The 23,345-nt window shown below is 42.8% G+C and overlaps 1 protein-coding gene across 1 annotated transcript in view; it reads right to left on the bottom strand.

Annotated features, from left to right (window-relative positions):
- Positions 1 to 23,345, bottom strand: part of LOC124119128 (F-box/WD repeat-containing protein 7-like) — a 133,175-nt gene that overhangs the window by 102,007 nt on the left and 7,823 nt on the right. Inside the window, exons 4-16 of the mRNA XM_046481542.2 lie at positions 22,357 to 22,556; positions 20,412 to 20,518; positions 19,199 to 19,295; positions 18,455 to 18,521; positions 9,654 to 9,806; positions 8,458 to 8,487; positions 7,731 to 7,769; positions 7,322 to 7,492; positions 6,471 to 6,579; positions 4,063 to 4,180; positions 3,294 to 3,422; positions 1,813 to 1,941; positions 1,044 to 1,112 (exon numbers count right to left, since the gene is read on the bottom strand). Of these exons, the coding sequence (XP_046337498.2) occupies positions 1,044 to 1,112; positions 1,813 to 1,941; positions 3,294 to 3,422; positions 4,063 to 4,180; positions 6,471 to 6,579; positions 7,322 to 7,492; positions 7,731 to 7,769; positions 8,458 to 8,487; positions 9,654 to 9,806; positions 18,455 to 18,521; positions 19,199 to 19,295; positions 20,412 to 20,518; positions 22,357 to 22,556 (1,418 nt within the window). The remainder of the gene's footprint in view (positions 1 to 1,043; positions 1,113 to 1,812; positions 1,942 to 3,293; positions 3,423 to 4,062; positions 4,181 to 6,470; positions 6,580 to 7,321; positions 7,493 to 7,730; positions 7,770 to 8,457; positions 8,488 to 9,653; positions 9,807 to 18,454; positions 18,522 to 19,198; positions 19,296 to 20,411; positions 20,519 to 22,356; positions 22,557 to 23,345) is intronic.

Genomic DNA, 23,345 nt, shown 5'->3' with positions numbered 1-23,345 from the left:
TCAGGTTGTACTACATATCTTCAAAATAATGATAACCACAACCTGGATTATGCGGTAGCACTTTTGTGTATTATTGGATACTATTTTTCCCGTAAACAATTTTACAAATCACCGTTAAGGTTTCTCGTGAAACAATACGATGACATTTAATCATCAAACTACAACAAATATTACTTTTAACAGTCAGTTATGGCAGTCATGGTATATGTATGCATTTTCTGACGAGTAAAGTCCTACACTTGTTGTCATGACAATGGTATCAAACAAACAAAATAATATCCCACCCTTATTGTCAGGAAAATAGGACCATACAGAAGTAATGTCCCAAACCTGTTGTCAGGAAAATAGTTTCATCAGGCCAAAAACCAGTGGGAAATTGCATGGGTACAATTACATACAGCCAGACACTCATTTTGATTGGCTGTTATGCTAAGATGGGTGCTTGGGACCTTCTCTGCACAGGAATGTGGACGGGCCCATACCTCAGATTGTTCCTTCATAATATCACTCACTGACTCACTGTATGTTTTTATACTCTACATCTGTAGGAATGGACAAATTGTTTTCGTCATCTCTCATCTGATGACATGAAGGAATATTAAATGTTTTTTTAGTTCATCTCCGGCAATGAATTCCATCACAAAACTGACCAACGACAACACCAAAACGAAAAAGATACCAAAATTTCAGAAAGTCTTTTGAATATTTGACTTTAAAAAAAAAAAAATCCTTTTGGTGCAAAAATTGATACCAGTTCACCTTTTGCTATAATGTTCCAAGTCTCATGAAAAGAAACTATTTTATTTTTAGTTCTTCTCTGGAATGGCAAATTGGAATTATATTTAAACTCAGTATTTCAGGAATATCATGGCATGTCAGATTAATGTATGGGGAAAGAACAAAGTGATACAAGTCATAGTCGTTACCACTTTGGTGGAACCCACAAGCACAGGTATCTTGGATTTAGCCCACTATCAACCTGGTACATGTAAGGGACACAACTCTTAGCATACTACAAAGAATCTTTATCATCTGTCACTCACCATGACAACCATGTCCCATGAGCCAGTGACTAGAATCTCATCATCAAATTGGATACAGCGGACACCTCCCTGTAACCATGACAACAGTTTGCATCAGACGCAGGTAATGATATACATCTTTGCTTCTTTAATTTTGTTCAAGAACATAGTCATATTGATTAACAAAATAAGCCTATTTTCTATGCATATTATTGCCTATAAATATGATTTTTCCTATATTTCATGGAAAACAATTTTGAGAGATGTTAATCGTTTCTATTTTAAGAGCTAAATAAAAAAATTCAGAAACGAGCATATTAAATAACTTTTCTCTTTGCTTCCCAAAGTCAACACAAGAGAAACAATATCAGGTCTATGGCACAAGATATAAAATACTTTATTTTTCTATTTTTGCCCAGTGCAACAAAATTAAATCTGATGACATTACTAGAGTAGAAAAGAACTGCAGGCGACTTTAGGCCAGACCCTTTTTTATGTTTTGGTTTACAGATGTTTTTTATGGCCAAAAGAAATGGAATAAAAAGATATTTCAAATGATGTCTTGTCATTCTATGAAACAGTATCTGATTATGTTGCCATTAGAGCAACATTGGTATAGCTGTTGTTTAATCTGTTGCAACATTTTGTCTTGCAGTTTAACATGTTTAACCTATTGTCTGCACAATTTTCCTCAGAAAAAAACACGCTTTTCAGATTTGTACATCTCTCACTACTTTTCAATTTTTTAGTGTCAGCGGAATCCTTACACCACTGCTTTTAACAATCTCACCTTAGGTCCATAAAACTTGTGCAAACTGCGCCCGCTACGAATGTCCCAGACACGGATACTTCGATCAAGACCACCGGTCACTAGGCGGCGCTTGTCGAACTGGAGGCACAGGATGCCACTCATGTGCCCCTACAATACAAGCAGACACCATAAGTGCTCAATTACAACAATACCCATTTAGATTTGTGAAGGGATGGTGGTACTGAACAACTGAGTGAAACTATTGCACCATCCATCAAAGAAATAGTCCACTTGTAAAGCACTCATCTCCATACAAAATGTATGCTCAGAGTGCTGTATTATTATTTCCACAGTCAATTGACCAGTAGCACTCAATTTCTAATTCTCAACTCCCTGTGAAGTATACAACCCAAGCTGCCTTTGAGGCGTTTATAGAACGTTAACAGTAACATTACCATCTCATCCTACTGGGTACCCATTCACTGCTGGGTTAGGTAAGGTTAGGAGAAATGGGGTTGAACGTCACGCTCATGATAATTATATCTCAAAAGGCATCCACGTGTATGTGGCTGCTTGTACTAGTTCAAACTTGTGCCGAATTTATAGTGCTAACCCACTGAGGTACCATGCCGCAGTTTAACATGAATACCCCACTCAGACGCAGTATACTGACTCCGAGCTGACCAGTTCTTATTTCAGCTCCTTTGCTGAGTGCCAGGCAGGGTAACAACAAGTACCATCTTTTACGTCTTTTTGTATGACGCGGCCATTGAGTGAATCCCGGACCTTACACTCTCGGGCAGACACTCTACCACTTGACCACGGAGGCGGTCCACTGCTGGGTGAACAGAGGCATGTTTCGAACAAAGTCACTTGCCCCAAAAGACACCACATTGTTGAGAATCATATTTGATTGAGAATAAAGAAAGGACAACGTTCCACTGCTATGATCTAGATGTTATAATTAGTGGCAACCTGAGTGAGTGAGTGAGTGAGTGAGTGAGTGAGTGAGTGAGTGAGTGAGTGAGTGAGTGAGTGAGTGAGTGAGTGAGTGAGTGAGTGAGTGAGTGAGTGAGTGAGCGAGCGAGTTACAGATGTTTGCTTTGAGTGAATGTTTTTTCATGCAGCAATCAGCACTGGACCAAACAAACCAGTGATTATAATGGTCGCAAAGCAAAAATCCACACCATCATAGTGAGTGAGTATGGTTTAACGCCACTTTCAGCAATATTCCAGCAATATCACGGCAGGGGACACCAGAAATGGGCTTCACATATTGTACCCATGTCGGGAATCGAACCCTGGTCTTCGGGGTGACAAGCAAATGCTTTAACCACAAGGCCGACCGCCCCTACTGTCAATCTAAGATAATGTCGCTGTATAATATGGGTTATTGTTTAATGCTAGATTTATACACATAATAAAAATCAGGCAAACAAAAAGGGTTTTAATGAAACGTGAAACAATAATGTTTCAGTTAATGAAAGCAACAGTGCAATGCAATGACAGTTCCTTCTCACCTGCAGTTTGCGAACCTTCTTGACGCTAGCAACAGTACCGGCAAACTTTCGAGCCCGTGTGTTTGTGATTGGCTCAGTGTCTGGAGACGATGCATGCCACTGTAGACTCACAGCAGGTACAACCTTGCCCTGAAACACATCACCAGAGTCATCATCTTCGTGGTCTTCAGCAACCCATGCTTGTCGTAAGAGGCGACAAGCAGGATCGCTGACTTGGTTGATGCATGTCATCGCATTCCAATTGCGTAGATCAATGCTCATGATATCAATCACTGGATTGTCTGGTCTCGATCTTTTTCAGAACACCATCATAGTGCTGGAATATTGCTGAGAGTGGTGTTAAACAAACAAACAAGCATAAAAAACATGTTATGATAGATACATAATGTTTCTATAATTCTGCATAAGGATCTATAGTTGCATCAGTTTTAATTGTTTAAAAATGCACGTTCAGAATGGCCAGTGAATTTCAGGCTCGAAATGAACAGCAAGTAAAATAGTGTCACGTCATAATGATTTAAAAGAAGGCGACTGGTCCAACTATTGATGCATCGTAACTGTCCATGGCCTCATGCTAATACGCTGATTACAAGTTAGAATATCAATACTTAACATTGTTTCCACATTACACTATTGGTAGTATTGACAGACTTAAATACTTCCCAACCTGCTTGAACTAGGACTTTGTTGAAGAATGCAAGGAATGCAAGGATGTCTACACAGTGGAATGTCACAGGTACTTATGTATGTACAGAGTATGTGTAGTTACCAGTAAATCAACACTGGACTGCAGCATGGGCCGTACATCCAGAGACATCCCCTCCTCATCGTCCTCATCATCCCCCTCCTTCCTCCTCCGCAACACCGTGCTGGCCTGCTTCTCCTGGCTGTAGGGAGGAGGTGTCATGTTAAAGTGTTCTTTCTTCTGATTTGGCTTTCCTCACTTCTCATGGAGGATTATACAAGTGTCCATATACAACGGCCTTGGACACATACCTAGAATTCTAACGGTACCAATCAGGATTGTGAGTGACTTGAGCTAAAAGCTGATTTGAAGACTATTTCAGTAATATCCCAGCACATAGGAGTAAGTGATGGGAAGGAGTGATGAAAGTATGGCCGTGAATATACCTGAAGTCAGCAATATTACAGCTATATTAAGTGGGATGTAAGTAATAGGACTTCAGCAACCCATGCTTGCCATAAAAGGCAACTATGCTTGTCGTAAAAGGCGACAAACAGGATCGGGTGGTCATCGTATCCCAATTGTGTGGATCGATGCTCATGATGTCAATCACTGGATTGTCTGGTCAAGACTCAATTATTTACAGACCGATGTCATATAGCTGGAATATTGCTGAGTGCGGCGTTAAACAACAAACAAACAGTTGAGTCTGAAATTGATCAAAAGACAATAGTCGACAGAGCAATTATTCCACCCCATATGCATACTATAAAACAGTCTCAATCAGGTCACTGAAACCACCCAATTACCAATGTAGTCAGCTTTTAATACATTTTGACATATTTTCACACGATGATTTTACCCTGCAATGAAGTCAGGGCACCACTGAGATAATGGAGGTAGGAAATTAGTAGGACTGCACAGTAGGCCTACATCCAGGAATACTGGTAAACTGCAGTAAGCTTTCCGAACGATACATAATGCCATATTTGTTCTGGTATATTGGGTAAAATATCTGACATGTTTTGTTATTATTTGTATTGTTAAACCTACAATCTACACAGAAATTCATTCACAAATGATGTTTCCCATCCAAATTGATTGACAAAATGTCAGAAATGCAGAAGTGATATTTCCCTCACGTTCTTATCTCGCCAGGATCCATGACTTCAAATTGGCAGTGACTAAGCACCCTGAGTAATATTTACCTTAGTTTGAGGAAAATATGATCTGTATGTACAATCTCTCTCAATCACTGTCAAACACTTTAGCTGCCAATATATCACAATACGTACTGCAATATATTGCAATAAATATTTTTGGGGCAATACACAGATCTAGAAATCAGGTATGGCATTGAAACAACCTAATAAAATCCCTTGCACTGTACCCTGAGTGTCACACACTCTCAATGTTCCTACTACTCCTCTCCTACCCAGAGTTCAATGCGTACCTCTGCCACAGGCTATCGCCATGTGACGATTCGTCACATCTTTCACAGTCCATTCAAGATATTGCATTTGTTTTTCATCCATTTCATGTTTGACAAGTCTACACATTTTCATAAACAAATGTCAAAGAATGGTTACGGTTCATTAAGAAAGTATGCTAATATGTGAAAATCTACTTGTTTTTGCGTAGTTATCCTTTGTTTACATTGGTTGTGCGGCTCCACGTGCTGTCATCGAAGCCCAACGGAGAGCTAGCGATACGGTCACTTTGACGATTAAATATACATTGTCATGCAACTCACTGTCACAGGTGAAGCAGCATATCTATATAATTATGCCAAACAATATGTAAAGCGCCCCCAGATACTTGCATTACTCCGTTCTATACTGATTTCTGAAAAAGTGTTTGTTTACAAGAGAAAAGTCTGGTCATGTGATATGCAAATTAGCCTGTGGCAGTGGTGTTATGCTGAGTCACCACTGCGCCGGAGTGTGCCTACAACTGTCAGTCGCTTATTTGCCTGGATCTGACTCCCGTATTGACATGCTACCATGTTAAAGATGACTACTGTTGACTAGGAAACCAAACAAATCAATCTCCCTCCCTCCAACACTCACTGATGAGGGGACCGCCTCCGTGGTCTTGTGGTAGAGCGTCCGCCCGGAGAGCGGAAGGTCCGGGGTTCGATCCCGGGCCGCGTCATACAAAAAGACGTTAAAAGATTGTACTTGTTGTTACCCTGTCTGGCGCTCGGCATTAAGGGGCTAAAACAAGGACTGGTCGGCTCGGAGTCAGTATACTGTGTCTGAGTGGGGTATTCATGTTAAACTGCGGCATGGTATCTCAGTGAGCTAGCACTATAAATCGGCATCAGTCCGGACTAGTACAAGCAGCCACACACACACATACACGTGCATGCACGTCGCTATATAAGTGCAATAATCTTGGACGCGACGTTAAACCCAATTTCACCTCACCTCACTGATGAGGGAACTGACGTAGGATTTTATTCAATGTTATAAGACATGGACTAAACTCACTCTCCATTCTCTTCCTCTTCTTGTATGGAATCCTTCACATCTTTGTCGGCGTCCTTCACCTTCCTTGTGCGGGAAGACTTGCGATATCGAGGCTGGTACAAATACTTCACTGAAAATAAGGAATACTACATATGTAATTTGATCAACAAAACAGTCATCTTTATACTGTTTTATACTAAATAATGAACAATGAAAACATCATTTCGCCTTCTTGCAAATTCAAATGAGAGATTGATTGGCCAAAATGAAAGTATCCTTGAAGAATATTTCAGCGATATCATGACATGTCAGCTTAATGTGAGAGGAGATCCCGAATTGAGGCACAGTTTATACTAGGGATGGGATGGGAAACTCGGGTACTCGGGTCGGGTGGGTCCGGAGTAGGACCCGGGTACCCACAGTACTACCCCAACCTGTGGTTAGTCACGTGATATGTTGTTTAATTACATAAAATTCACTATTGCTCAGTGGGTAAACTACAAGTCTTTTTTACTTGTAAATGTTTGAATAAAGATAAAGCTTCAGTCATCTTTAGTGTATGCATGATCTGATCGTTTGATACATGTACATGATGTATCTAAACAACTTTGGCCAAGCAGCGGCAAAACAATTCCCAATCAGACATTTTGTTCCCAACTCTTGAGATCTACAGTGGGTACCCGGGTAGTTAGGGTAATAGGGGGTCGGGTACCCGGTAAGGAAATATCAGTACCATCCCAACATCACCCCACTTGGTACACCCACCTAAACTTCTATACCCAGGTCTTAGCCATAGTGAAATACTTCCCTCAGGGACTCCTTTGTTACCATGGCAACCTAGAAAGCCTCATTTGAATCACACTCATATTTACCTTGGGGCTGTGGTTCAGTCTGAAGGGCATATTCAGCCATAAAGGGAGATAAATCTTCATCCAATGAACTGTCAGAACTGTCCTCCTCCTCCTCCTCAGATAAAAGATACCTCAGAGTTGTCTGCCCTTTGCGTGATCGTATTGGTTCACCAACACCCAGCTTGACTTTGGCTTCAAAATGCAACATGTCAGGTGACAGTATAGAAAATATATTTGTGAAAAGCAGGTTAAGTTTTATATATTATATGTCAAATACATCATATCTGTATAAATCCACCAAGTGTTGCTGTAACTACTTGCATCAATCTTCATAAAACATCCCGCCATTGACAGGTGCAAGATAGCTGAAGCAGCGTTCAGCAATAATTACTCACTCACTCCCTCACTCATACAACATCTGAACACTTACGGACACGCTGACCCCTTTTGTAACGTTTCATTTCGTCCTCTGAATGAAAAATACCCAAACAGTGATAAGTGCAGGTATTCATGGTACAAACTACAAACTGATGTTTAATAACAGCAATTCTATTAAAGCTCTCAAAGCTACTGTCGAACCAGTTCAACAGAGTGTGTCACTAGCCGTGTTGCTACTGTCGAACCAGTTCGACAGGCGAATAGCATAAGGACACCCACAAAAAACAAAACTGGCCATATCTATTTACCAACCTAATCCAAGACAACAGATGAATGACTTTGGAGATACAAGAGGAAACAATGTTTTTCCAGTATCTTGATTTGTGAATAAGATAAAGGTTATCATCAAGATAATGCATTTAAGTAAGTCCCATTTTTCAAGCTGAAGAGAATATTTCTTTTCATTCATGTATGGCCAATTTTCTCACAATTGAAAGCCTGAAATTAGAAGAATCAAATTATTTGGCACTGATCCTTCATGTATGGCTGCCTACAAACAGAATTAAGTCTCAATCGATCTATATCTGTTGAAGTAGGGATAAAGGAAAATGTACCGTAACAGTTAAATCATATTCTACCAGGACTTTGGAAATACTCAATTCTGATTGGTTAATCAGAGGCCTGTGCATTCCGTTCCAAATTCAATTCAGCTCCATCTTCAACTAGCACAGTACATCATCTACTAATGATGTGAACTCTGTGACCTGAGACCAACTTACCCTTTTGACAAGCGGCATCTTCATCACCACCTGAAGAGGAACACAAAAATTGCCATGGAAACATGGAAACATCTTCTAATGTGTTCATGTAAGGGATCAACAGTGCCTAACAAAGATGCCTGCCTGGTATACCGTGCCGGGTAAGATTTCTGTTAGGATGGTTGGTTGGTTGGTTGGTTGGTTGGTTGGTTGGTTTGTTGTTTAACGCCGCACTCAGCAATATCCCAGCTATATGACAGCGGTCTGTAAATAATCAAGTCTGGACCAGACAATCCAGTGATTAATATCATGAGCATCGATCCATGCAATTGGGATCGATGACATACATCAACCAAGTCAAGTCAGCGAGCCTGACCACCCGGTCCTGTTAGTCGCCTTTTACAAGCATAGTCACCTTTTACAGCAAGCATGGGTTGCTGAAGACCTACTCTACCCCGAAATCCTCACGGGTCCTGTCAGGATGGGTGAAATTTATTCCTTCTCACCCAGCTGTCCAATAAAACATTCATTACTGCTACACTAACCAAAAATGGAGGGGACTATAATTTTTTTAGAGTTGCCAGTCCATCGGGACTGGCAGTATCCAGTGCCAGCATCTAGTCACAAATGAAGGCTTGCCATTTTCAAAATGGGCAAGTTGCATTTACGAATCACTAGTCTAGGGCTGGGACGAGTCCAAATTTACTAACCGGGTACTCGACACACTATTACCTGGCCCTACCCGGATACCCGCTATAGGTCTCAAGAGTTGGGTACAAAATGTCCGAATGGGAATTGTTTTACCGCAGCCCTGGCAAAAACTATTTAGATAATATATAAAACGATCTGATCATGCATACACTGCAGTTGACAGACGCTTTATCCTTACTTGAACATATAAAGTCAGAACGAATGCTTGCATAGTGAGAAAGAAATGTGAACATTAGCTATACTTGTAGTGTAACCATTGAGTTTCATTGTTAATGTCATTACAGTATATCACATGACTAACCAAGGGTCCGGGTAGTCATGTGGATACCCAGGTCCTACTCAGGACCCACCCGACCCGAGTACCCGAGTTACCTGTCCCAGCCCTACACTGGTCCACCTGGCCTGTTTGGAGTAAACGATTATTTCAGACACCTGTTATTTCCAACTTGAATTGCCTTAACCTGCCCGCCACCACCAGTTCAATGCTGTAGCCATGCTGTACTTACTGAGCTGTATGTCCTGGGGAACAGAGAGGCCTTGCTTCATTGTGTGTACAAGCTGGGTCAGCTCCATGTACGCCAGCTTCCAGTCCACAACACGAGACAGACTGTTCGCCTCCAACACCAGACCCGTGATGTTGTCCACGCCCTCGTGCTCACCTAAACACCACAGCAAGACAGACTACAGTGACGGGGTGAGTGAGGGAATGATTGACACCAAGTTTCCCGAATCAGCAATATATGTCGGAGGAGTCAGTAAGTAATACCCTGGGGATTCCTTCAGGTACCATTCCAAAAACAGATGCCTACAAGAATGCTGACACAGAATAAAGCAATATCTACTAACTCACAACAAGTACAGTCCATATCAGAAATAACTGACTTTACTAACATACCATCATACTAACTTTCTATACCTTTCACCTTCTAAGGGAAGAGTTAATTCATGAGTGAGTGAATGTTATACATTCAAGTCAGCAATATCAAATGGTATACACAGTGGCCTGTGAAACTATAATGCAGTGGTTATGCACAATGATGCTACCTTCAGGCAATGTAGGTCCTGGGCACAATGATGCTACCTTCAGGCAATGTAGGTCCTGGGCACAATGATGCTACCTTCAGGCAATGTAGGTCCTGGGCACAATGATGCTACCTTCAGGCAATGTAGGTCCTGGCATAGTGATGCTACCTTCAGGCAATGTAGGTCCTGGGCACAATGATGCTACCTTCAGGCAATGTAGGTCCTGGCACAGTGATGCTACCTTCAGGCAAATAGGTTCTGGGCACAATGATGCTACCTTCAGGCAATGTAGGTCCTGGCACAGTGATGCTACCTTCAGGCAATGTAGGTCCTGGGCACAATGATGCTACCTTCAGGCAATGTAGGTCCTGCGCACAATGATGCTACCTTCAGGTAATGTAGGTCCTGGGCACAGTGATGCTACCTTCAGGCAATGTAGGTCCTGGCACAGTGATGCTACCTTCAGGCAATGTAGGTCCTGGCACAGTGATGCTACCTTCAGGCAATGTAGGTCCTGGCACAGTGATGCTACCTTCAGGTAATGTAGGTCCTGGGCACAATGATGCTACCTTCAGGCAATGTAGGTCCTGGGCACAATGATGCTACCTTCAGGCAATGTAGGTCCTGGCACAGTGATGCTACCTTCAGGCAATGTAGGTCCTGGCACAGTGATGCTACCTTCAGGCAATGTAGGTCCTGGCACAGTGATGCTACCTTCAGGCAATGTAGGTCCTGGGCACAATGATGCTACCTTCAGGCAATGTAGGTCCTGGCACAGTGATGCTACCTTCAGGCAATGTAGGTTCTGGGCACAATGATGCTACCTTCAGGCAATGTAGGTCCTGGCACAGTGATGCTACCTTCAGGCAATGTAGGTCCTGGGCACAATGATGCTACCTTCAGGCAATGTAGGTCCTGCGCACAATGATGCTACCTTCAGGCAATGTAGGTCCTGGGCACAGTGATGCTACCTTCAGGCAATGTAGGTCCTGGCACAGTGATGCTACCTTCAGGCAATGTAGGTCCTGGCACAGTGATGCTACCTTCAGGCAACGTAGGTCCTGGCACAGTGATGCTACCTTCAGGTAATGTAGGTCCTGGGCACAATGATGCTACCTTCAGGCAATGTAGGTCCTGGGCACAATGATGCTACCTTCAGGCAATGTAGGTCCTGGCACAGTGATGCTACCTTCAGGCAATGTAGGTCCTGGCACAGTGATGCTACCTTCAGGCAATGTAGGTCCTGGGCACAGTGATGCTACCTTCAGGCAATGTAGGTCCTGGCACAGTGATGCTACCTTCAGGCAATGTAGGTCCTGGCACAGTGATGCTACCTTCAGGCAATGTAGGTCCTGGCACAGTGATGCTACCTTCAGGTAATGTAGGTCCTGGGCACAATGATGCTACCTTCAGGCAATGTAGGTCCTGGCACAATGATGCTACCTTCAGGCAATGTAGGTCCTGGGCACAATGATGCTACCTTCAGGCAATGTAGGTCCTGGCACAGTGATGCTACCTTCAGGCAATGTAGGTCCTGGGCACAATGATGCTACCTTCAGGCAATGTAGGTCCTGGCACAGTGATGCTACCTTCAGGCAATGTAGGTCCTGGCACAGTGATGCTACCTTCAGGCAATGTAGGTCCTGGCACAGTGATGCTACCTTCAGGCAATGTAGGTCCTGGCACTGTGATGCTACCTTCAGGCAATGTAGGTCCTGGCACAGTGATGCTACCTTCAGGCAATGTAGGTCCTGGCACAGTGATGCTACCTTCAGGCAATGTAGGTCCTGGCACAGTGATGCTACCTTCAGGCAATGTAGGTCCTGGGCACAATGATGCTACCTTCAGGCAATGTAGGTCCTGGCACAGTGATGCTACCTTCAGGCAATGTAGGTCCTGGCACAGTGATGCTACCTTCAGGCAATGTAGGTCCTGGCACAGTGATGCTACCTTCAGGCAATGTAGGTCCTGGGCACAATGATGCTACCTTCAGGCAATGTAGGTCCTGCGCACAATGATGCTACCTTCAGGCAATGTAGGTCCTGGCACAATGATGCTACCTTCAGGCAATGTAGGTCCTGGGCACAATGATGCTACCTTCAGGCAATGTAGGTCCTGGCACAGTGATGCTACCTTCAGGCAATGTAGGTCCTGGCACAGTGATGCTACCTTCAGGCAATGTAGGTCCTGGCACAGTGATGCTACCTTCAGGCAATGTAGGTCCTGGGAACAATGATGCTACCTTCAGGCAATGTAGGTCCTGGCACAGTGATGCTACCTTCAGGCAATGTAGGTCCTGGGCACAATGATGCTACCTTCAGGCAATGTAGGTCCTGGGCACAATGATGCTACCTTCAGGCAATGTAGGTCCTGGCACAGTGATGCTACCTTCAGGCAATGTAGGTCCTGGGCACAATGATGCTACCTTCAGGCAATGTAGGTCCTGGGCACAATGATGCTACCTTCAGGCAATGTAGGTTCTGGGCACAATGATGCTACCTTCAGGTAATGTAGGTCCTGGCACAGTGATGCTACCTTCAGGCAATGTAGGTCCTGGGCACAGTGATGCTACCTTCAGGCAATGTAGGTCCTGGCACAGTGATGCTACCTTCAGGCAATGTAGGTCCTGGCACAGTGATGCTACCTTCAGGTAATGTAGGTCCTGGCACAGTGATGCTACCTTCAGGCAATGTAGGTCCTGGGGACCCATATATAGTTTCTACTACACCAAATAAGCATCAGTCGTTCAACAAGCAGTTTTCATAGAGAGCCTTCAGTGCAGATTGAATCATATGGCAGCTGTGATTGGATGATCCTGTGTAAGATTTTTATGTTTTTGAAATGTACATCCATCCAGCAATTAAAACTGACCATGTTTTTTTCATATTTAGTGCAGTCTTTTTCAACATGATGACTTATGCTGAATGTGACCACAGATATTTTCAAGCAGGTGACATTTGGTGCGAAAATGGGGGTGGTGTGTTTGGCTTCTTGTACTTTGAAGAAGAGCTGGGGAAGCTGGTCATTTTTTTGTTTTTATTGCTGCTCTTAGACCAAACTGTGCACACCCGTACAGGTAATAGCTGTTGAATGCTTAGTTTTTAAAAAAAACAACATAACATTACTATAGAAGTCTATGGGAAAAAGTTGGTTGTGTGTAACATATAACCACCAAAATACCTTGTGTGAGGTCTCAATAACAAAAGCACAGGGCCGCAATCCAGAAAGCATTCATAGAGGTATACCTGCTACAGTTCAATATAAGATTGACCCCTTTGTGGATCAGGGCCCAGAAATCTAATATGACTGAGAGAACTGAAACAAACCCTGTTTCCTTCGTCAGAATTATCCCAAACTGAGACCCTGCATACCTTCCTCTGGCAGTTCCTGTGTCTAATTCCTTGTGCTCCATTGGAGATCATGGGATTATTAGTGTGCTACGTCAGTGCTATAAGTATGTAGTGGGGTATACACCAGCTCTGTGCTGATTGTTATATAATCATATTTATGCTTACAAACTGGGCTCCCAATGTGATAAACACACTGTGTTTTCAGGTCTGTGGGTGTTATTAAGTACTTGATTCCTGATTATCTGTACATTGCATTGCATTATGTCTGTAAACAGAGACCATATAATCAATATTATATGGTCTCTGCTGTTATTAATGTGTCACATGATCAGCTGTTACACCCAACTAAATGAATCTGATTCACGCACAGTTAATAGTTTCTTATCCAGTCCTTGAAAGATTCCATGCAGAATTTGTCTGCAAGATTGATTTCATGCCACAGTCTGTTTTGCTAGTCCATTCTGGTACAATCCGATTTATACAGCTTCTTTGCAATAGGGGGGCACAGGTGGCCCAGTCGTCTAAGGCACAGCGATTCGCTGTGCAGAGTTGCGTCCCTTGAGCATGCCAGAAATTTATGATTGTGGGTTCGAATCCCAGTTCGCCCCAATTATGTTTCTAGGTTTGTCAGCACCATACCCGTGCTCGTGGGTTTCACAGAAGTGGTAAACGTCTGAGACCTGCATCACTTCAGGCTTTCTTGCCACATTAAGCTGACATGCCATGATATAACTTTAATACTGTTAAAAGCGGGGTTTAACCCAACTCACTCACTCACTCTTTACAATAGTATATTGGTTGTTGGGAAGATAATTCTGGTCCAAAATCCGAAGTGTAAAAAGTCTGACTTAGCGAGTTGTAGGTCAGTTTGAGTATGATAATTTACTGAGGACCTGTGGGGGCCGGGAGAAAAAGTCTGGTTTTCACCGAAATTCGAATTTGACAAAGTCTGATTTGGACATATTCCATTGGATATATTTGGGGCACAGGAACCTTGAATTCATGCTGTAATTATTAAACGAAATAATGCTGTCAAAGAAAGATGGTGGTGTTTAAATCTTTCAACTTACACCTCAATCTAACATCACCACTGTGATGATCATTACTTAATCAGAAATCAATGTTATTTACCCTATCAGCACATCTAACATCGTCAATAAAATCAATACCCTAGTAATGATCAGACCGAACATGTAACAAGGCAGAATTCAATGACCAGGAAAGATCAATGGCTCAGTTCATTAATTACACATAATTATAAATCAATATTCTTTATCATCAACACACAACTAATCAGTTAATCAATATAAAACTCTTCTAAAGGAAGACATGTTTAGCCTGGTGTTGATAAACATATAAAAACATCAAGAGAACCGAGGATTGAGGCCATAGGTTGTGTTAGCACTGAGTTGCAAGATGTTTTATGCAGGTAAAGGAATGAAGACAGGCATACCTGTAGATTTACCTGTGATTTACATCCAGGAGAACAGGTCAGTCTAAATCTTCAACCTTGTGTTTTGTTTGTTTCTTTCATTTTTAATGCCGCAAATGGAAACATTCCAGCTGTATGACGGTGGTCTGTACATAAGCGAGTCTGGACCAGACAATCTAGTGGTTGTCATTAGGAGCATTGATCTATGCAATTGGGATACGATGACATGCATCAACCAAGTCAACAAACCTGACCACCCGAACCTGTTAGTTGCAATGGGGAGGGGCGACAAGTTGTGCGAAGACGAGGGGACCCAGCTGATGGACTCCATCGACATCCTCAACGGACAGATCCCGGTAGAGTTGGTGAAAGAGGACTCGGTTTGCCAAAAACAAACTCAGACAATGTCTGTGATGGACTGTTTGTGTGTAGTGCCAATGAGGATGCTGACGCCTGAAGTTCATGTGGATGGGAAGCTCAAGGTGGATCCAAACCAGCGAGGGCGTAAGCCTGAAGAATGGTGGAACATAACCAAACGACAGGGTATTCTTGGAGATATTCCGGCAACCCTCCTCGGTGGTCGTGAGGAAAAGGTGTTTACGTCGATGCCGAAAATGATGAGTGACGTCAATATAATGACGTATACATGAACATGACATAGGGAGATGTCACTAGACCCAAAGATGTTAGACAATGGGGCAATGGTCAAAGTGCGATCCGCCTGACCAGGCAATTGATTTTTGGCAATATAAGCCCACATTAGGTGTCAAAGATGTACCTCCACACATGACATCGAGAGCCTGTGGTTCACACATGCCACAGTGGCCAAGGACAGGAGAAAGGCAGTCTTCTGCGTAACAGGCACCAATTCCGCATCAGAAAGATGTGTGTAGGGAGAAACAAGGAGGTGAGATAGAACCAGTTGATGCCGAAAATGATGAGTGACGTCAATATAATGACGTAATGCATGAACATGACATAGGGAGATGTCGCTAGACCCAAAGATGTTAGACAGCGGGGCAATAGTCAAAGTGAGATCCGCCTGACCACGCAATTGATTTTTGGCAATAAAAGCCCACATTAGGCCAAGGTGTACCTTCACACATGACATCGAGAGCCTGTGGTTCACACATGCCAGGACACAAGGACAGGAGAAAGACAGTCTTCTGCGTAAGAGGCACCAATTCCGCATCAGAAAGATGTGTGTAGGGAGAAACGAGGAGGTGAGATAGAACCAGTCCTGTCCCAGGCCAGAGGTCAAAACTTTAATCACTGATCATCCTTACGGTAACCCCATAGGATAGCGATGACTTCAGGAGCAGTGGTGATATGGGTAGAATGGGAGGCACTGATGGCCGAGACATAACTGGCAATGGTACCGCCTAACGGGTGTTTTGTCTCATGTAAAAAGACTCAGAAATCAGCTATGAATGGAGTAGAAGCCACGGTTGGATCCATATCATGTTGACGACAATAAGCCTCGGATGATAACCATTTCTGATCACACAAGGCTGTCAAAGGGCGGTGTGTCTGACGAATAGCAAGAGCTGCCACAGTAGAGAAACCCCTAGCTGTCAATGTGTTCTGCAAATGGACAACTCTGGGCATAGGTGAGGTTGACAAGTGTGTGGATTTCTGAGCAGACTGGGAAAGTCGGAAGTTTTATGTCTGGCTCTCCGGCCAGTCGGAACAAACGCAAAAACCATGTCCGACTGGGCCAATAAGGTGTGACTAAAAGAATCTGTATGTTCACTGTGGAGGCCAGTTTTCGGAGAACATGGAGTGCCGGAGGTGGAAACGCATACATGTGTTGGCCATTCCACTCTATGGCAAGTGCATCGTAAACCCTAGCCAGAGCATCGGGAATCAGTGATACGATAGTCTGAAGCTGGTGGTTGTAACGTGTGGCAAACAAGTCAACATATGGGTGGCTGAAGATCTTGCAAATCATCTTGAAAACCTCCAGATGTAACTGCCACTCCATGGGGGCGAGGTAGGGGGTCTGCGAGAATGTAGGAAATGCTCGAAATGTGACAAGCTCTCACCTCCGATTCGATGTCGTCTATGAGACGATAGAATGTGAACATGAGTTCCAGGAGACACTCTGGGTGAGTGGATCACAGCAGGCTGATGTCATGAGCAACCGTCGCTATCATAAGGCGAATTCCCCGCAATATTGTCTCCCACATTTGAATAGCCAATATGACTCAGCCCAGTTTCTCCACTAGCACAGCTGTTTGGAGTCCAAACAGCTGTGCTAGTGGAGAGACTGGGCGGTCCACAATACTGAGGCCCGCAGGTCCCCGGGGTGGGCCCCCACCCCTCATTCGATAAATACACGAACAAGTGGTGAGTGGGAACAAAGTCGGTCAAAGAGACCCTGTCAAAGACGTCCGACTCGAGGGTCCACCGATGGAGGTAAGGTCAAAGTGAGGCTGTGAGAGACACCACCTGGTCCGGCATGTCCCGATCGAACCATGGTTGAAGAAAGATCTGCAGAGGACGTAACTGCAGGTGTGCACGGCGGGTCGAATCCTGCACTGATGTCAGCAGGCCAGGCTGGTGTTGCAAACTGTGAAATAGGAGTCTCGACGACAGGCCTGCCTGGACAAGAGGTTGGAATGTAGAACAAGGAGGTGATCTCGACGTGTGTGGAATAATCCCCTGATGAAGTGAAGGGTCTGGGAGAGAACGAACACAAGCTTCTCAAGCTTGATTTGCCAACTGAGCTGCTGAAGATACCGGAGGGTAAGTCTGATGTGGTCGTGAGGCAACCGAATTGATGGATCGCTCATCAGGCAGTCGTCGATATACAAACTGAAGAGGATCCCCTAATGGTGTAGAAACATCCCAAGGGGTTTAGTGATACGAGTGAAAAGCCACGGGCAGTAGAGATGCCAAATGGAAGGACTTTCCACTGGTAATGACGACTGTTGAAAAGGTTGTCTTGTAAAGGCACCAAGTGCGTATGGTAGTTAAGGGGCGATAGAGTGAGAGGTGGTTGTGCAATTAAGGGTAATCGGTCCCTGTAACAAAGAGTTTGAATAACCCAGCGGTCTGAGAAGAGCTGATCCTAAGTTTTCTAGAGCAGCTGGAGGCGACAGCCGACAGGAGAGTCGTGAGGAGGGCCGGTCGGTGGCGGAAGAACCCAGTCGCCAACCTGGTAAGGACCTCGTTAAGAGTTATCATCGTTTTCTTTTCCTGAAATTCACTATAAAGTTTATGAAGCCTTTGAACCGTCCCTTGTTTCATTCCAGTAACATCGCTGTGAACCATAAAGTTTTTGTTCCAGATGCCATCTTGTTTTCTAGCAGACGAGTCAATATTCATCACATGACAGGTCAATACTGATCATGTGATAAGTCAATATTCGAGGTCAGTGTCACTCATATAATTTGGGGGTCTACATGGAAATGTATTGTTTTGTCACATGGTACGGATGAACCAATAGAATGCCAAGATTCTTAATAGACGTAAAACAATTAATATTGAGTTAACTCACCCATCTCAAGACACTTGAGCATCCAGAGTTCATCAGTAGCACAGAGGAACCGCCATCTGCGACACACCTGACAGCATAAAACCAGGAAAGTCTTAATTAGCATCTGAACAAAGGGCATCAGTCCATCACAATTATTTGTTAATCTGGACATTCACTAATCAAAACAATTCAATGTGAATGAGGCTGTGAACATCGACAGATTTACTTCAGTGGAATCTGTCAAACAGGACTCTTAATTAATAAATGGTTGTCATGGTTGTCCATGGGTTCGATTTTCAGGGATACATTGTGCCAGTAAGGGACATAACTCTCAATATACACTTGCTTATCCAGGCCTCTGTCTGAATAGGAGGTGGTGAGGTGAAATGGGGTTTAACGTCGCGTCCAAGATTATTGCACTTATATAGCGATGTGTATGCACGTGTGTGTGTGGCTGCTTGTACTAGTCCGGACTGATGCCGATTTAGAGTGCTAGCTCACTGAGATACCATGCCGCAGTTTATACTGACTCCGAGCCGACCAGTCCTTGTTTTAGCCCCTTAATGCCGAGCGCCAGACAGGGTAACAACAAGTGCCATCTTTTAACGTCTTTTGGTATGACGCGGCCGGGGATTTGCTCCGGGCAGACTCTCTACCACTAGACGACGGAGGCGGTAGTCTGAATAGGACTAAACTCTGAGTCCACATGATTCCGCTGTATTCATAAGAGTTAAATAATTGCTATTATCGTTAGTTTGTGTTTACCTGCGAGGCAACATCTATCTCCCGGGCTGACAGGCAGGAGAATATGTACAACAATGTCCGGTCCATCAACCTGTTGATGTCAGTCTCATCACGAATCCTGGGAAGAAAATTCAATTCATAAAACAATTGCTCCTAAATGAATGGCCTCTTTCACAAAGCAAGAAAATATGCATTGAAGCTCACCTGGATATGTATTAAACAGTTTAAATCATCAACAGAGTTGTTGTCAGCACTGAGTCTGATATTCAAGTATTTTCTGCATAAATATGAGGACTAAAACCAAACACTAAATTCATTAGGTTTGAACATAATATGATGTCATCAAAACATACAGTTCAGCTCTCTCAAAGCATTTCCAAAGAGTTTAAAAGCATGGTCCTTCGCTGCGGCCACTAATTGGAGCAATCTACCTTCTGATGTACGTGAATGTCCTACCTACTCTGCTTTTAGAACATCAATCAAGACCTATCTCTTCCGCCAAGCTTTCTACTGAACTGCCCTTACTTGTCCATGTTGTCTGCTACCCGTGAAGATCCGGGATAGAGTAGATCTTCAGCAACCCATGCTTGTCGTAAAAGGCGACTATGCTTGTCGTAAAAAGTGACTAACGGAATCGGGTGGTCTGACTTGGTTGATGCATGTCATCAATCCCAATGGCGTGGATCGATGCTCATGATATTAATCACTGGATTGTCTGGTCCAGACTTGATTATTTACAGACCGCCGTCATATAGCTGGAATATTGCTGAGTGCGGTGTAAAACAACAAACCAAACCAAAACCATGTTGTCTGCACTTCAAGCATATTTGATTATGAAAATAGGTGTATTATTAATGAACTACTATATTATGCCACAGAGGACAAACAAGGACAAATTTAATATCAACAAATATCAGAAAAAACGTCCCACTACTAACTAAATATACATCAAATTTCATGAAGTTTTCAACAAAAACTGACTGAGCAATGACCATAAATAGGTTTTTTTCAAGATAACCGCCATGGTGGCCATATTGAAAACCAGATTTGAACCTCTTGGACAAATTATCATGTTATCATTGATGGAAAGAAGCATGTTTCAGCATAATTGGTCCTGATGTGTCTGTGGAGATGGTGTTTACACTTGACTTCAGGTGAGCTAGAAATAAAAAAATATTATCACCCTCAGTTAACACTACCTGAGTGTCTACTGCCATATTTGATATATACTTACTTCTGGTTGATGTGTGAGACGAGATACTCCAGCAGCATCAAGGAACACACCTTGACGATCTCCCGCAGTAACGCTATACGCTCAAACTCCTCCCACTCAGACAGCCACTAGAGGGAGAATGAAAGAATTGTTTATTGTAGTGTCATACTGGTAAGTTGGGATCATATACAGAAATACACATCACCAAGAAGGGACACATTAGTGACACTATTAATACCTGAAACTTTAATACATTTAATAAATCAAAGATATATAATGATGCACTTACAAACTGTATCACACACATACTCATTTACACTAAAGAAAAATATCTCAAAATTAATAAGAGACATACAGGTGTCAGGAAGCAGCAAAGTAATAAACAGTTACTTCTGATATTAAACTTCCTCTGAAATGTTAAAGGGTCATTAGGACATACAAATCTATTTCTTGAGGCAGGGGAACAAAATAAATTGGTGGTTCACTTCCTATAAAACACTTGAAATAAATTTAAAGATATTTAAAACCAAGATACTATTACTCGCCCACGAAGAGATCACCCGGTTAATAAACATACAGCTGTTTTAGTAATTGTGTAATACCAAAGTGTGTGCTTATGTACTGCGGGAACAAGTTTCACTAACAAACATTGAAAACTCCCACCATCCAGGGGCTTATTCAATGATTTTGTGTGTAGAGATGATAGATCACTGAGAGGAGTTTATTCACACCCGATGACCCAAGCAACCCTATTGCTAGGATGATGTCACATGGAATTATTCCACAAATTATATCATAGGGTATTGTGACGTGATTGTTAACTTTGTGGTGCAAGGCCCCGCTCCACAAGGCGATCGTAGCGCAAAGACTCATAAGTCTATGTAATAGTATGGGAGTTTCAAAATCCTCAGCGGTACGAAGGCTTCGTGGAATCGACCTGCCGTTGTAAGGTATTAAATTAATACGATGTGTTAGAAGTATTATTCTGTTAAACTTAAATTTCGGATTATACTGTGGATCACGTGGATGTCTTCCTATTCACACACTTCAGTAAAAAAAATTAAAGTTCTAAATGGCAATAAATAAATAAAATACTAAACTCGCTCCTGTCTTATACCAATTATATGAAACTTGTGAATAGTTCTGGTATCTGACTCGCTTTCACTCATCAGATTCACAATTCATTCATTTCATAAAATTGGTATTTCACGGGAGCTTGTTTAGTATTCTATATTTGTAGCATATTTTCCATCGATCAGTTATTGGTCTGGCCTTATACATATCAGTTATCTCACATGTATTGGACATAGTGGTATTAGCATCAGCACCTTGAACAAGATGCAGACATGGTAGAGGTGAACAAATGTTTGACAAAGAACTGAAACAATTGTTCATATTAGGAATGTCAGGATTCAGTAGTACATCAGTGCATTGATAATATTCTCAGACAATTTGGATACTCGATACACACTTACCTGTACCAATCTCATAAATTAATTCTATATCGATTCATATTTTAATCCTGTATCGTTTCACACCCGGATCTATTCATTCATATTTAATATATTCAATTTCGGGCGCACATTTTTGGTATTTTACGAACAGGGAATCAGCTATTTTTATTTGATAATGGATAATAATTATGTTGACACTTCAGTTGTATCTGAAATAAAATGACTATTGAAATGAGATATTTTTATTTTCAAATATGAGACCAGATATTCAGGAAGTTTCAAGCCTTTTAAATAGTGTTTATACCCCATGAAATAAAAAAAATCAGTCAAAACTGTAAATACATGTATTGTGAAACGCATCATGAACAAAGTATCGTAGTATGTATCGTATCAGGAGATAGTCGTACTGTGGCATCACTAGTAGATATTGCACAGCCTACCAAAATAACAAGCTATTTGTGCTTTACATAATTAGTTCCTGACCAGCATCAAAGATCATTTTCAGTACTTACCTCCCAAATCTGGGCCAGCTGATCTCTGAAATTGCCTGACAAGTCTGATCGCTTTGCCTTCTTGAAAGCCCTGCCAGTGTTGGGGGTCTCGGGCCACCACTTGACACTCTTGTAGGACTGGGTGAGGGGCACGGGGATGTCCGCCACGCCCACAGGCTTCTGTACTGGTCCTTGTCGGATCTCACACTGCATCGGTCCACCTGGAGCAGTGAGATCAGCATCAACCCACATCCAGCTGTCATGGCTTCTTTCGTTTTTAAGTATACATCTTGACTGAATTATAGGGGGCACAGGTGGCTCAGTCGTCTAAGGCTCCGCAATTCATTGAGCAGAAATGCATGTAACGCCAGAAACCTATGATCATGAGTTCACCAAAGTGGTAAACGTCTGAGACCTGCATTACTTCAGGCTTTCCTCCAACAGTAAGCTGACATGCCATGAGTAAGTGAGTGAGTATGGTCTTACGCCACCTTTAGTAATATTCCAGCAATTTCACAGCAGGGGACGCCAGAAATGAGCTTCACCCATTGTACCCATGTCGGGGTTCGAACCCGGGTCTTCGGTGTGACGAGCGAACAACCATGCCATGATATAACTGGTGGCATCAAACCCAACTTACTCACTTACTTGTACATTTATACATTTACTGGTACCATTTTAAGATGATTTACGTATTTGATTTCCTACATTTCCAGATTTAAATAAAATGAAAGTCAAGAGAAAGTGTTACCTCTTCAGCCTGTTATACAATCCTCTGCATTGTCTAATCTCCAACCACTGACATTACTTCTACGCCACTGGGTCATAGTTGAATATAAACTGATACTATCTTGTCAGAACATGAATGCACACGGTTCAAGGGACTACTAACTAGAGACCACCAGGAGAAAAGGGACCTTATGGATGCTAGGATACAATTGTGCTGTGACGTCATAAAGAAAGATGTTTGACATCAACTTACTTCAATAAAAATCGCCATGTGTGTGGAC

The sequence above is a fragment of the Haliotis rufescens genome, unplaced genomic scaffold (assembly GCF_023055435.1).
Source record: "Haliotis rufescens isolate VD_foot unplaced genomic scaffold, xgHalRufe1.0.p SCAF_3, whole genome shotgun sequence".
Taxonomy (NCBI): domain Eukaryota; kingdom Metazoa; phylum Mollusca; class Gastropoda; order Lepetellida; family Haliotidae; genus Haliotis; species Haliotis rufescens.
The sequence above is the reverse complement of the archived record's forward strand: the minus strand, read 5'-3'. Positions and strand labels throughout refer to the sequence as shown.